This window comes from Geotrypetes seraphini, chromosome 1 (assembly GCF_902459505.1).
Source record: "Geotrypetes seraphini chromosome 1, aGeoSer1.1, whole genome shotgun sequence".
Lineage (NCBI taxonomy): Eukaryota > Metazoa > Chordata > Amphibia > Gymnophiona > Dermophiidae > Geotrypetes > Geotrypetes seraphini.
The window spans coordinates 424133424-424149789 of record NC_047084.1 but is presented as its reverse complement, the minus strand read 5'-3'; the positions used below and the strand labels follow the sequence as shown (position 1 = coordinate 424149789).

The 16366-nt window shown below is 45.6% G+C and overlaps 1 protein-coding gene across 9 annotated transcripts in view; it reads left to right on the top strand.

Annotated features, from left to right (window-relative positions):
* The window catches only part of MPDZ (multiple PDZ domain crumbs cell polarity complex component), a 550514-nt gene that overhangs the window by 51639 nt on the left and 482509 nt on the right, over window positions 1-16366 (top strand). For all 9 annotated transcript variants that reach the window (XM_033918951.1, XM_033918923.1, XM_033918958.1 and 6 more), the window contains exons 6-7: window positions 294-507; window positions 12966-13094. In XM_033918951.1, coding sequence (XP_033774842.1) covers window positions 294-507; window positions 12966-13094 — 343 coding nt within the window. The remainder of the gene's footprint in view (window positions 1-293; window positions 508-12965; window positions 13095-16366) is intronic.

The window sequence follows — 16366 nt, the reverse complement described above, 5'->3', positions numbered from 1 at the left end:
CTAGGGCTTATTTTTGGGGTAGGTCTTAATTTTGGGAAACACGGTACTAGATTATTTTTCTTGCCTACTGCAAAAATTTCTTAAATACCTTAGTCTTATCTGAAAACCATATGGATTAAGGTCTGATTCTCCAAACTTGCCATGTGGGTATTATATCAGACGTGTAATACAATTTGGATATTACACCTCTTCAAAAAATATGGCTAAACTTTCTCTGTTACTGTGCTTATATACTTAATTTGCCCTTCTGCTGTACTTCCTCCTTCTCAACCTATTTATTTCTTTGTTCATAGAAATGGAAAATTAAAAGAAGCGGATCAGATCCTTTCTATTAATGGACAAATACTTGATCAGACAATTACACATCAACAAGCCATCGGCATCCTGCAGAAAGCAAAAGATAATGTAGAGCTTGTTATTGCCCGAGGCCCATTGCCGCAGCTCATGAGTCCTGTAGTATCCCGAACTCCATCTGCTGCTAGCACAGCTTCAGATCATTCTAATCCTGTAAGCACATCAAAGCCTAATATGTAAACAATTTGTTTTTAATGGCTATGCTTTACTTTTGCATTATCTACTCCGGTGGTTCTTAAACCTGTCCTGAGGGACTGGACCCCTGGCCAGTCAGGTTTTCAAGATATCCCTAATGAATATGTATTCATAATAAGAACAGAAGCTATTTGAACAATTAAATATAATTGTATAAGTACCGTATTTTCACGTAGATAACGTGCACCCGTGTAAAACGCGCACACGGGCATAGCACGCGAAAAACACAAATTTATGTACAGAAATTTTTATATACCGCGCACACCCTTATACCGCGCATGCTGCCCGACTCTCCTTTCGCCCGCCCCGACTCTCCTCTGGCCACCCCGACTCTCCTTTCGCCCGCCCCGACTTTCCTCTCCCCCTTGAAGTCCTGTCCCCACCCTGAAAGCCTGATGCCCCCCGACGTCTGATTCACACCCCCCCCCGCAGGACCGCTCGCACCCCCACCCCGAAGGACCGCTCGCACGCACCCCCACCCCGAAGGACCGCTCGCACGCACTCCCACCCGCACCCCCACCCTGAAAGACCGCTCGCACCCCCACAGCCTCCCGACCCCCCCATCATGTAGAAGCTCCTACCGGTGTCCTGCTGCTTCCTCTTGGCGGTCCCGACTCCCCGACACGATTGGGGCAAGAGGGAGCTCAAGCCCTCTTGCCCCAGCCAACCGCGGCACCCCCGACACGATCGGGGCAAGAGAGAGCTCGAGCCCTCTTGCCCCCCCGACTCCCCGACACGATCGGGGCAAAAGGGAGCCCAAGCCCTCTTGCCCCGCCGACTCCCCAACTCCCCGACAATATCGGGCCAGGAGGGAGCTCAAGTCCTCCTGGCCCTGGCGACCGCCCCCGCTAGTTGTTCGGGCCAGGAGGGAGCCCAAACACTCCTGGCCACGGCGACCCCCTACCCCCACCCCACACTACATTACGGGCAGGAGGGATCCCAGGCCCTCCTGCCCTCGATGCAAAACCCCTCCCCCCAACGACCGCCCCCCCAAGAACCTCCGACCCCCCCCCCAGCCGACCCGCGACCCCCCTGGCCGACCCCCACGACACCCCCACCCCCCTTCCCCGTACCTTTGTGTATTTGGCCGGATAGACGGGAGCCAAACCCGCCTGTCCGGCAGGCAGCCAACGATGGAATGAGGCGGGATTGGCCCATCCGTCCCAAAGCTCCGCCTACTGGTGGGGCCTAAGGCGACTGGGCCAATCAGAATAGGCCCGGGAGCCTTAGGTCCCTCCTGGGGGCGGGGCCTTGGGCACATGGTCGGGTTGGGCCCATGTGCCTCAGGCCCCGCCCCCAGGTGGGACCTAAGGCTCCCGGGCCTATTCTGATTGGCCCAGGAGCCTTAGGCCCCACCAGTAGGCGGAGCTTTGGGATGGATGGGCCAATCCGGCCTCATTTCGTTGTTGGCTGCCTGCCGGACAGGCGAGTTTGACTCCCGTCTGTCCGGCCAACTACACAAAGGTACGGGGAAGGGGGGTGGGGGTGTCGTGGGGGTCGGCCAGGGGAGTCGCGGGTCGGCTGGGGGGGCGGTCGGAGGTTCTTGGGGGGGGCGGTCGTTGGGGGGAAGGGGGTTTGCGTCGAGGGCAGGAGGGCCTGGGATCCCTCCTGCCCGTAATGTAGTGCGGGGTGAGGGTAGGGGGTCGCCGTGGCCAGGAGGGTTTGGGCTCCCTCCTGACCCGAACAACTAGCGGGGGGTGGGGGGGTCGCCAGGGCCAGGAGGACTTGGGCTCCCTCCTGGCCCGATATTGTCGGGGAGTTGGGGAGTCGGCGGGGCAAGAGGGCTTGAGCTCCCTCTTGCCCCGATCGTGTCGGGGGTGCCGCGGTTGGCTGGGGCAAGAGGGCTTGAGCTCCCTCTTGCCCCGATCGTGTCGTGGGTGCCGCGGTTGGCTGGGGCAAGAGGGCTTGAGCTCCCTCTTGCCCCGATCGTGTCGGGTGTCGGGACCGCCAAGAGGAAGCAGCAGGACACCGGTAGGAGCTTCTACATGATGGAGGGGGGTCGGGAGGCTGTGGGGGTGCGAGCGGTCCTTCGGGGTGGGGGTGCGGGTGCGTGTGAGCGGTCCTTCGGGGTGGGGGTGCGAGCGGTCCTGCGGGGGGGGGGGGGAATCGGACGTCGTTGGGGAACTATGTAAAAAAAATTTTGTACAACGTGCAAGGGTATGCGCGGTACGTAAAAACCACGTATAACGCGCGCGTTATATGCGAGAAAATACGGTAATTTTATTTGTCTCATCATCCTTATTTGAAATCTCCCTCCATAAATAGTTGTCATCAAACATATACACATTTAGACAATAAATATCACCGGCAAAAGCCCATTCTGTATCACCTTGTAGACCGATATAGTTTCTTTAAAGATGGGTATTAAAGCTCACTGCTACCAGCAGGTGGATACTGAGATCAAACTTGTATATCAGTATAGCTTCCCCTCTACTATCCAGTCTTCCTCAGTCTCCAGTAGCAGGTGGGGAGGCTACTTTCGGCTCCCCTCTTAGCACTGTTGGAACTTTGTTTTTGGGCTCCTGGTTCCCCTTTTGTGCCAGATAGAGCTTGGATGAGTCCTGTTTGGGGAACTGTCCTACCTTGGGGGTGTTAAACCCGGAGGGTCTCATGCTGGGTCCCTCCCTCCACCTCCCTCCACCTCCCCATATTTTTGTACAGGTGCCTCAGCCGGCAGCCTGGCCCCCTGGTTGGTCAGCCCTCCAGCTTTGAGAGCCGTGGAGTCAGTTCTGTAAAAAGACAAAAACATTAAGGTGTACCGTCTAAAGGGCTAATTTCCTTTTAAAACTGCCTTTTTCCTATATTTTCTCAACTAACCGGCACTTGCAGCTAGGGCGGTTTTCAGCACAATGAGCACTTTTAAAGGGAAAAAGTGCTCATTGTGCTCCAGACACGAGGTACTCGCGGCCGGCCTGTGCAAGCGTTGTGCAGGCCGGAGCAGTGGGGTAGCCTCATAGGCAGCGGATGCCGGCAACCAGGGCATCCTGCTGCATGTACCTTGCGAGTCTGCTTCGGATCATGGGGAAGCCCAGGCTTCCCCTGACACCCACGTGGAGGGTTCCCCAGCCTCCAACGATTAGGGAGGAAAGGATTCCCTTGCCGCCGGAACGGCTGGGAATTCCGTTTTCACGTTGGTCGGTTCCTCAGCCTCAGTGTCAGGAAAGTCCCTAGGACTGGTTTAAGAACCAGTAATCTATTCTATGCTGACCCCCTTTATGAACCGTTGGACATCTGAAACATAAGTGAAGTTTAACTTCTATTATTTATCTGTGGGAGACAGAAAGGACCTATCCATGCTTGAGTATTATTCTGTTGTTAATTTGTGCCTTAAAATTTGGGGAAAAGAGGTTGTGGGTTAAAGTGAAATTATGTTTATTTGAAAGTAATAAATAAAGCAGGACAAATTTAAAACTGCTTAAAATTAAGTTAGCTGGGTTGGCAAAAACTGTGTTCCATTCATACTGCAAGTCTTAATTGGGGATTTTAATCAAGTGAATAGCTCTCACCTTAGTAGTAGATTTCATGTTTACCATCTTAAAATAGAACAACAAAAACTAAACAATCGATACTGTAGTACTAAGATGCAGGTATCAGTCCTGCAGTGAGATGTGGACCCTCCAGTCTTTTGTAACAAATACTACCGTGTTTTCCCGAAAATAAGCCCTAGCATGATTTTTGGGGTAAGTCCTTATTTAAACCCTACCTCAAAAATAAGCCCTAGTTGAACCAACTCCCGAAGCACCTCCCAAATGTCCCTGACACTCCCTCATTTGCTGGCGGCAGCGCTTCCCCCCCCATGTGCAGCATCTATCCATCTCTCCCTCCCATCCCCCCATGCAGCAGAACCCTGACGACTTTCCTACCGTGAGGCCAACATACCTGAAATCATCCATACACGAAGCAACTAATCGCTACATAAAATCAGTAGATAAACGGCAAAGAAACAACAAACCCCAATGGTTCACTGGAGAGATCTCGCACCTCATTAAGGAAAAGAAAAAAGCATTTCTTTCCTACAAACGTACGCAAAAAAAAGAAACTAAAGTAGAATATAAGACCAGATCTGCAGCAGTCAAAACAGCAGTTAGGGAGGCCAAACTTCGAGTGGAAGAAACTCTGGCAAAAAACATTAAAAAGGGGGACAAATCCTTCTTTAGGTATATCAGTGATAGGAAAAGGAACACAGACGGTATAGTACGCCTTAGACAACCGGACGGAAACTACGCAGTGGCGGACTCCAAGAAAGCAGAACTACTAAATGAATATTTCTGCTCAGTCTTCACCTGCGAGGCACCAGGACATGGACCACAGTTGAAAGAGAAACAAGACGTGGATGACCCGTTTCAGAATTTTGAGTTCACACCTGGGGACATCTACAATGAACTGGCAAGACTCAAGGTGAGCAAAGCCATGGGACCGGACAATCTACACCCAAGAGTGCTCAGAGAATTGAGAGATGTTCTGGCGGAACCGTTGGCAGTGCTCTTCAATCTTTCACTAAGTACGGGGAAAGTACCGTTGGACTGGAAAACTGCCAACGTCGTTCCTCTACATAAAAAGGGTTGCAAGGCTGAGGCTGCGAACTATAGACCGGTAAGCCTCACCTCAATAGTGTGTAAACTCATGGAGACACTGGTTAAGTATAGATTGGATACGATCCTAAACGAGGAAAATCTCCGGGATCCCAGTCAGCATGGATTCACCAAGGGTAGGTCATGCCAGTCCAATCTTATCAGCTTCTTTGACTGGGTAACAAAAAGACTGGACTCAGGCGAGTCCTTGGACGTCGTGTACCTGGACTTCAGCAAAGCGTTTGACAGCGTCCCACTCCGCAGGCTGCTGAACAAGATAAAATCAATGGGGTTGGGAGAGACTCTAACTACATGGGTCAAAGATTGGCTTAGTGGCAGACTTCAGAGGGTGGTGGTTAATGGTACCCTCTCTAAAATGTCGGAAGTGACTAGCGGAGTGCCACAGGGTTCAGTCCTGGGCCCTCTCCTCTTCAACATATTCATTGGGGATCTGACTCAAGGGCTTCAAGGCAAGGTAACCTTATTCGCTGATGATGCCAAACTATGCAATATAGTAAACGACTATAATCTAAAGGATGCTATGGAGCAAGACCTGCATACTTTAGAAAGCTGGTCCTCGATCTGGCAGCTGGGCTTCAACGCCAAGAAATGTAAGGTCATGCATCTCGGAAACAGAAATCCTTGCAGAACTTACACCTTGAATGGAGAAACTTTAACCAGAACTACGGCAGAACGAGACTTAGGAGTAATCATCAGTGCTGATATGAAAGCTGCCACTCAAGTGGAGAAGGCTTCATCTAAAGCACGGCAGATGATAGGTTGTATCAGGAGAAGCTTCGTCAGCAGGAAGCCTGAAGTCATGATGCCATTGTACAGAGCCATGGTGAGACCTCATCTGGAATACTGTGTGCAATTTTGGAGGCCACATTACTGTAAAGATGTGCTCAGAGTTGAATCGGTTCAGCGGATGGCCACCAGGATGGTCTCGGGGCTAAAGGGTCTCGCGTACGAGGAAAGACTGAGCAAGTTGCAGCTCTACTCTCTCGAGGAGCGTAGGGAGAGGGGAGACATGATTGAGACATTTAAGTACATCACGGGACGGGTTGAGGTGGAAGATGATATCTTTCTCCTGAAGGGACCCTCGACCACAAGAGGTCATCCGCTCAAACTCAGGGGAGGGAAGTTTCGTGGAGACGCCAGGAAGTACTTCTTCATGGAGAGAGTGATTGAGCATTGGAACAAGCTTCCAATGCAGGTGATAGAGGCACACAGCGTCCCAGACTTCAAGAATAAATGGGATACCTATGTAGGATCCCTACGAGGGTCAGCCAAAGGATAGGATCACTAGGGTATAGACTTGAAAGAGCGGGTCAGTAGAATGGCATTATTACAATTCTACTTAAAGGGGACATTAGACTTAAAAGGGAGGGTCGATGGTGTGGGCAGACTTGATGGGCTGTAGCCCTTATCTGCCGTCATCTTTCTATGTTTCTATGTTTCTATACCTCCTCTGTTCCAAACAGTGGTTTTTATGTGGATTACCTTATTTTTATGTGGATTACTTAACTGTATTTTTGGAACTTTGAAACTCAATAAAGTCCATTTCAGGAACATTGTCACTCCACAGTTTTTTTTGGTTTCTCTTGGACCTTCTTCTCTGTGGATTTCCTAGGGTCAACCTTTTTGTTTTTGTCATGATCGTTGTACACAAAAAAAATAAGACATCCCCCAAAATAAGTCCTAGTGCATTTTTTGGACCCAAAATTAATATGACAGAATCTTATTTTTGGGGAAACACAGTTTATGTATGATCTCCCGGTTGATGAGAAGATAATATATGTTCCAGTGCAATAGGTGAAACATTCTAGAAGACAATAGGGTTATTTCCCCATAATCTCATGCTCTGCAGAAGGAATCCAGTCCAGATTTTTCACTCTGCCTCTGTAGTACTTCACTGATCGGTTTAGCGCCCTCTACAGGATTTTTAGCAATCTTTTTTTCTTCTTCTCCTTGCTTCTGAAAAACTTTGATTATTGCCTGGAAAACTGCTGGGATGGAGTCCTTGAGGATCTCCTATTGTGAATTCATGCCAGGATTGTACAAATTTAGCATTTTTAGAGCATCTTTGCGCCACGTGCTGCAGCGACCAGCTTCGCTTTCCCCCCATAAAAGCAGGAGATCAAACGCTCAGCCATCCCGGCGGGGCAGCCTCCATTACTTTTGGGACTTGGCATGACTGGTTCTTCAATCAGCCTGGCTACAGACCCTTAGCAACCTCAGACATGCAAATTTAAGTCATCTAAGGATGACTCTATGCCCCAGGAGCCGGATACCTTCTCTAAAATCATGAGGTTTTATTAATAATAATAATAATAATAATAATAACTTTATTCTTCTATACCGCCATAGTCAGATGACTTCTAGGCGGTTCAGAACTGAAGACAGCTGGACAATCAGCAAATTACAAAATGCAAATAGTGAAAGTATAACATGTTATATAAGAGATAGACAGAAGGAAAATATAAATTTAGTGCGGCTTCTGTTTAGGAGATGAATCTGTCAAATTTTTTTCCGAAAGGCGCCGTAAGTCAGCCTAGCTCCATTGATGAAGTTACCTTACCACGATTGTTGTTTGCTTGCTGGGAACATGAGAGACCTATTCAAAAAGGACTTGTATTTACAACCGGTGATCCTTGGGTATGCAAATAGGTTACAGTTTCTGGTTGTCCATGTGGGGCTGTATAGCATGAAGTGAGGTAGAAGATAGGTAGGAGCTAGTCCCCAGGCCTGCTTGAAACAAATACAAGCGAACTTAAACATTATTCGTGCCTCCATTGGTAACCAGTGCAACAGTCTGTAGTAGGGACTAACATGGTCGCTTTTCTTTAACCCAAATATCAAGCGAACTACCGTGTTCTCTACCATTTTTAATTTTCTCACTGATTTCTTAGGAATACCCAGATATTGCAGTAGTCTGTCAGATTGATATTGCAGTAGTCCAGTATTGACAGAACCAAAGACTGCACCAGTGGTCTAAAGCAGTGTTTTTCAACCTTTCTTGGGCAAAGGCACACTTGTTTCATGAAAAAAATCACGAGGCACACCACCATTAGAAAATATTAAAAAATTTAACTCTGTGCCTATATTGACTATATATAAAGTAATTCTCTTGAATAGGAATCAAATAAACACAAAGAAAGTATTTTATAATTACTTTATTATGAAATATTAAGTAAACAGAATAGTGAAAAATTATAAAATACTTTATTCAGTGCGAAACCTGGGCCTGTTTGGCTGAACACAAAGCTGATATTCTGGCTGGAATCTAAGAAAGACACACACGTAGCTCTTCGTCAACAGCTCTCAGTCTCTCTCTGTATTTGGTTTTTATAGCATACAAAAATAGACAAATATACCCTCCATCCTTTTTATTAAACCACAATAGCAGTTTTTAGCGCAGGGAGCTGCGCTGAATGCCCAGCGCTGCTCTTGACGCTCATAGGCTCCCTGCGCTAAAAACCACTATTGCGGTTTAGTAAAAGGTGACCATATTGTAAAATATAGACAGCAGATATAAATTCAGAACTGTGCATAGTAAGTGAAGGGAAGTTTTCATCTCTGGGAATTTACCCAGCTAACTATTAAGTTATTTGGGCAAATTCCTTTGAAAACTGTGGTAATACTGCCTCCACTTTGCTAAATTTAAAATAAAATCATTTTTCCTACCTTGTCTGGTGATTTCTGGTTGCACTTTCTTCTTCTGACTGTGCATCCAATCTTTCTTCCCTTCTATCAGCCTGTATGCTTTCTCTCTCCCTGACCTTTCTTTCTTTTTTTTCTGTTTCTCTTCTTTCCTTCTGTTTCCCTGCCTGCCCCCTTTCTTTCTTTCTCCCTGCCGTTCCCCAAGCCACTGCCACTGCCGCTGCCATCGGGGAACAGGACCCACCAATGGATAACAGGCCCCAAAGCCGACGCCGACGCATGCTCTCCCTGACGTCAATTCTGCAATCGGAGAGGAAGTTCCGCCCATCCAGGCAGCGATTGGCTGGCCCGAACTTCCTCTCCGACTGCAGAATTGACGTCGGGGAGAAGAAGACTTATCGGCTCGATAGATTAGATTGCCAAGACAAAGTGAGTCCTGGGTGATCGACTCACTTTGCCTTGGCGAGCTACTGGCGCCCCTGCCTCGGGCCCCCTATCAGCTCCGGGCCCCTGAATGCAGGACTGGTAGTACTGCCCTGATGGCGGCCCTGCGGCACACCAGGCAACATCTCGCGGCACATTAGTGTGCCGCGGAACAGCGGTTGAAAAACACTGGTCTAAAGGATGAAGGGTCAAAGTATTTTTTAATTATCCTTAATTTCCACAGTGTACAAAAGCACTTCTTCATCACTATATTCGTATGGTCAACCATGGTCAAATGTGTGTCTAGTGTGACTCCCAGTATTTTTATAGTTTTAGCAATTGGGTATTCGTGACCATTTAGATGTAGTAATGTTCTGGTAATTTTATCCTTTGGGCTTGCCAAGAAAACTTTGGTCTTTTCTGTATTTAATTTCAGTTTGAAGTTGGTTGACCATTGTTCAATTTCAGTCATAGTATGAGAAATGTGTTCTAAGATTTCATTAGTTATGCTATTCAAGGGAATTAGATTAGAAATATCATCTGCATATATGCAATGAATTAGGTTTAACCTTTTGTAATAGGTGTCTTAAGGATGAGATGTAAATGTTAAATAGTGTGGGCGATAAGGGGGAGCCCTGTAATCAGAGTTAAATAAAAGAAAAAGTGTGTTCTCCTAAGCAGTCTCCTTCCCCCCCAGGATGTTTTTGGGTGGCGTGGTGCCTTCGGGTGTGTCCTTGCCTCTGTCTGATCTGGCTGCTGTTTTGCCTGTTCATGATTTAGGGGATCTGGATGCTGATCCTGACTTCTCTGATCCATTGTTTTGACAGTGCAGCTCTTCCCAGATCGGGGGATCGGGGCTTGTGTGCTGGATCCACGGATCTTGATGATGTCCTTCACTTAATTAAGTTTGCGACTCTGCCTTATCTTCCTGCTGAATCTTTGCAGGAATTGAACTTACTGACTCAGCCACTCTGTCCACTTCTTCTTCTCCCTGGCTTTGTAGTGGGCATTCGCACACTGTGACCTTTCCCTGTCTGGAAGGTACTTTGACGAGTGCTAGAGCTATGTCCCGCTTTTATCCACTGGTGCAGGAGTGTCAGCAGCTTTTGGGGCAGTCCAAGGTGGATTCCTTGGTGGCACATGAGACTAAGCTCACCTCTCTTCACAGAGACGGAGGAATTGCGTTGAAGGATATGCTAAACCGTGGATGAGGTCCTCAGGAAACTTTTTGAAACGGCCAATTTGGGCTTCAAAGCTGCTGTGGCAATGTCTTTTGTCGCACGTGCCTGTCTCGGCTGCGCATGCTAGAGACTGATATGGTGGAGCCTCCTGCTCAGTTGCTGATGACTGGGATGGATTATATAGTGGATGCATTTTATAGCCTTTTGAAAGTGCTGGTAAAAGTGTCAGCGTACTCCATTTTCTCGCCGAATGCTCTGGGTCAGGCAGTGGGCTGATGATTACACTTCCAAAGCAACTTTAGTGAGGCTGTCTATTAAGGGGCAGTTATTGTTTGGCAAAGGCCTGGCTGTCCTCATGGATTTGGTATTGGACCATCGCCCAAAGACCCTGCCTGATAGTAGCCCCAGACCCTCCAGGGGTTCTGGGTGTTCTAATTTTCGGGGCTCCAGACAGTATGCACATTCCACTTCGCAGTGATTTCCCCAGAGCTTCCGAGGTTGGTATGCAGGCTACAAGTGTTTCCAACCTTTCACCTCCTGTCTTGCACACCCTTCCAGAAAGACACAATGATGCCAGGATGTTGAATGCCCCTCTATGGATAGGGGGCTGGCTCTCGGAGTTTCTGGCTGTCTGGATGCGCATTACAGCAGACCAGTGGGTCTTGGACATTATTCGATCAGGATACAAGCTGGAATTTGCCCAGCCTCTGTCAGATTGATTGGTGGATTCTCTGTCTGGATGACCAGACAAGGCACTCAGAGTCCAGGCTACTGTTCAGCGCTTTCTGGATATTCTAGTTAGAGAGTTGGTGTCATGTGACCTCTCGGGCTCAGGCAGATACTCTGTATATTTTATCGTGCCAAAGAAAGGCTCAGAAGATTGGAGGCCTATTCTTGATCTTCAGCATGTGAATGCGACTCTCAGGATTCCCCACTTCAGAATGGAGACTGTGCAGTCAGTTATTGCAGCAGTGGCTCTGGGGGAATTTCTGGCCTACCTGGATCTTACGGAGGCATACTTACGAATTCCCATATTTCTGGCCCACTGCAAGTGTCTGCGGTTTCATGTTCTGGAACAGCATTTTGGCCCTGCCCTTTGGGCTAGCAACAGCGCCTTGGTGATGGTGGTGGTGGCAACTTACCTGAGGATGATGGGTCTGCAAGTTTACCTTTATCTAGATGACTGGTTGATCAGAGCTCCCTCATTGGCTGAGGGACATCACACAGTGGAGCAGATGCTCCCACAGATGTTATAGATCCCCTTGACCCTGAAGAAAGTTTCTTTGAAACATGCATGTCAGGAGAGGTGGCAATTTGAAAATTTAATGCACTTGAGGGAAAACGCACGAGATAAGTGATGTAGAGGGTTTAATTTTTGCACAAAGAAATAGAAATATATATATAAAAGAAAATAATATACAGAAAAACAATTCGGTGATTAATAAATACATTAATTGGATCGATGGAGACTATGGCAGTCGGGATTATCACATCCCCGACGGTGTTCTGAAAATCCATACAAAAAAATCTAATTCGCTTCTTAGACTATGTTTAATGTTAAAAAGTTTCTTTATGAACATTAATTTTGAAAAGTTATGGAATTCTGAATGTTTCAGTGTGTGAAATATTGTAGAGCTAGCACTCTATATAATTGGATTTATATGCCTGTGTGCTAAACAAGTGGCTCTTAGCTTTTGAAGCATTTGTAGGTCTCGTGATAACATTTTAGGGTTTTTGGAGACTTCTTTTAACATCTTCTTTGGGGGTCAACTTGCTTAGACGGCCAGACCTGGACATGTTGACAGTTGTTTGAAAAGTCCTCCACTTGTACACTATTTTCTGGACTGTGGAATGGCTAATATCAAATTCTATTCAGATCTTTTTAAATCCCTTACCAGATTTATAAGCTGCTACAGTCTTCTTTCTGAAGGCATGAGACAGCTCTTTTGATCTCACCATGGTGTTCACTCTCACCGCAGCAGTCATGAGCACACCAAACTAAATGTCTCAGGTTTAAGTAGCACAAACCTCCTTCAAAATGCTGAGTAACGATGTTCTAATCATGTGCACCTGGTGTGATTTGACACACTCTAAGTGGGGAGGATAAGTGGGAGTGTCCTAATTTATTTCTCAGTTACAATACACATTTTTGTGGATATCTTTTGTTTCATGAGTAAATCAAGGAACATTGTTGTTTACCTGCAATTACATCACTTTCTTTTCTAGAGATAAATAATAAAAAAAAGATTTAACATCAATATGTGATCATTTCTTAAGAAAGAACTGAATATTTCATGGGGTGTCCTAATTTTTTCACATGACTATATGAAAAGTAGTACAGAATCCATAGATAAGAAGTATCCATGGACTTTTTAAAAATATGGGAAGTATGAAAATTGTCCTTTTAAGATGATTCACTAAAGCACAGCAATCTGTGCTACAAATTTGAGTTAGCATGCATGTGTTACTGAGTTTGACCTTTTGAAAATAATCAGCCTTATACCAATTTGGAGCTGACAGAATAGTGCAACACAGTGCATGTTGTATAAAAAATAAATGCATGTATTTTATTTTGCAGGTTTATTGGCAGCATGTGGAGACTATTGAACTGGTAAATGATGGCTCAGGTCTTGGATTTGGTATTGTAGGAGGAAAATCAACTGGAGTTATAGTTAAAACCATCCTGCCAGGAGGAATAGCAGATCAGGTAGATTTTGCTTTTGTGCTTTATTCATATTTATTTTCTTTGTTCTATGACAGTCCCATATGAGTGGAAGCTGCCATCCTTACTGTTACAATTGGCAAAACAATATTTTTGCCTAGTATGAAATGGTCTTTGATTTACAATGATAGATCCCTTAGACCTATCAATATACACTCTTAGATGCTTATCAGTTTTCTGGGTGGAGAAAGTCGATGCTTTAAAAAATTTTAAATGTCACTTCCAGGGGGGCGTGGCTTGGCGCTCACACAAGATGGAGATGTGATCGCGACGCTCCTCTAACCCGGGCAACGGATCGCAACTTTGAAAGATTATCTTGGCTTCTTCCCCGAAGTGCCATACAAGTGCAGTAGCATGGGGAGCACACAGCAATCTAAAAGTGAAGCGGCTTTTACGACAGGAGGGACAGTGAAGCGTCAAAAACAGGATCAGACGCCGCCGTCGAAGGTTCCTCTTCCGGGAGATGTAACAGAAGTACTGGACAAAAATGAAATAATGGCTGAATTGTGGTGCATAATACAGATGCTTCAAGACAATGCAAACAACATCACCGAAGTGAAAGAAGTGCTGAATCTGAATCGGCAGATGGAAATAGCTAACAAGCGTATGATGACCTTAGAAAACAAGATGGAGCGGATGGAACTCTCTGAGAGGAGATGTAAAAATGACAGTCTAACTGTTAAGGAATTAAAGAAACAACTTAAAGATTATGAAAATAGAGGTAGAAGAAAGAATGTTAAAATTATTGGATTAGCTGAAGGTTTGGAAGGGGGAAATGCTATCCAATTTCTAGAAAATCTTCTTTCTAAATTATTGCAGTTAAATTCAAAACATCCCCTAGAAATAGAACGAGCACACAGGATTCCATTAAAACGGTCAACCAGTCAAGTGAGACCAAGGCCTTTGATCTTCAAATTACTAAGATTCCAGCAGGCATTAGATATTTTAAACTTGGCTAAAGCTGATAAACATTTAAATTATATGGGATTGGGATCCAAGTTGTTTTTGTGCCTGATTAAGCTAAAAACATGGCAAATACAAGGAAACAGTTCCTCATGTTAAGACCTCAAATGAAGGAAAGGGGGTTCAAATATGGCTTGTATTACCCTGCAAAAATGAGAGTAACAAATGGAGACAAGTCCTTATATTTTGAAGATCCGGAAGAATATAAGAACATAAGAATTGCTGCTGCTGGGTCAGACCAGTGGTCCATCATGCCCAGCAGTCTGCACACGCGGCAGCCCCCAGGTCAAAGGCCAGTACCCTAACAGACTAGCCCTACCACCAGACTTCTTGTTAAGCAGGATCCTGTCCACCCTGGAGGGTGTTTTCTCCTATAACAGCCTCCGGAAGAGCGTTCCAGTTTTCCATCACTCTCTGGGTGAAGAAGAACTTCCTTACGTTCGTCCGGAATCTATCCCCTTTCAACTATAGAGAGTGCCCTCTCGTTCTCCCTACCTTGGAGAAGGTGAACAACCTGCCCTTATCTACAAAGTCTACCCCCTTAAGTACCTTGAATGTTTCGATCATGACCCCTCTCAATCTCCTCTGTTCGAGGGAGAAGATGCCCGGTTTCTCCAATCTTTCATTGTATGGCATCTCCTCCAACCCCTTAACCATCTTGATTACTCTTCTCTGGACCCTTGCTAAATTCTGAACCATGGTCTGTTTAAAAGGAATTAATTTTAACAACATGGACTTTGTATTATATATGAAGTTTATTGAATAAAGTAATTTACAGAAGATGATTTAAAAAAAAAAAAAAGAAGGAAAAAGAATAATATCCCATGTTTGGTTGGAAAAGAAACTATATGAATAAGACAGTTTTCTCCCCAGAAATTTTTTCCAGGCGGATTGCACGAAAAAGTAGCCGGGTGGGGCAGGCCAGGGAAATTTGGGGCGGGGAAAATTAAATGTACACTATTTTTATTAATTAATTATTTTCCTCTTATTCTGAATAACTACTGGCCAGTATCAAAATTTCCATTTCTTTCAAAACTACCATACTTGAGAGAGTGGTATTCAACCAACTTCAAACTCATGTTGAATCAGTAATGCTTTGCATCCCTGGCAATCTGTTTTTTAAGACATAGCACAGGGCTCCTTATACAAAGCTGCGATAGCAATTCTGCCACAGCAAATGCACTGAAGTCCATAGGAATTGAATGGACTTTGGTGCATTTGCCATGGGAGAATCACTACTGTGGCTTTGTAAAAGGGTCCTTTACTGAACTCCATAGTCACCTAGACCAGTGGTTCCCAACCCTGTCCTGGAGGACCACCAGCCAGTCAGGTTTTTGGGATAGTCCTAATGAATATGCATGAAAGAGATTTGCTTGTAATGAAGATGATAGGCATGCAGATCTGCCCCATGCATATTCATTAGGGCTATCCCAAAAACCTGACTGGCTAGTGGTCCCCCAGGACAGGATTGGGGACCACTGATCTAGACCAATGTTTCTCAGCTTTTTCAAGCCAAGTACCCCCTAAGTCTAACAAATACCAACCATGTACTCCAGCCCAAACTCCACCCTTGACCCCCAATTCCATTATAAAGTACTTGTAATGTAATTTCTTCCATTCATTTTTCATGTACACAAAATATAATCTTATTAATTCATAATGGTAACTACAAAATAAAAAAAACCCCACAAAGCACACTGTGTGCAGAGAAAATATTAATTATTTATATTTGTTTTATTTTTCAAAGAGGTCAAGGCAGATGCCTTTAAAATATGCAATGTCACCTCAGTAACAACTATAGGAAAATAGGCAGCAGATTATAAATTCTCAAAACTGACACATTTCGATCACCAAATTGAAAATAAAATCATTTTTCCTACCTTTGTTGTCTGGTGATTTAATTAGTTTCTGGTAGGACTTCCTTCTGACTGTGCATCCAATATTTTTTTCTTTCTGCCTCCTGCATGCTTCCTGTCCTCCAGACCTCATTCCGTTCCCCAACCATCATCTCTCTTTTTTCCTCCATGAGTCCAACTTTTCTTCTCTCTCTTCCACCCCTATTGGCAATATGTCTCCCTCTCTCTCCCTCCTCTACTATGATCTTGCATCTCTGTTCTTCTTCAGGGTCTCTCCCCCTCTGTATCTTCTGTCTGCACCTCCCATAGTCCAGCATCTGCCTCCTGTCTTTCCCCTTTGGTCCAGGCCTATCTCTCTCGGTCTTTCTTCTGCTTACAACACCCCCCCATGACTATCATTTGTTCTCCTTTCTTCCAGGTCTTTCTCTACCTCTCTCT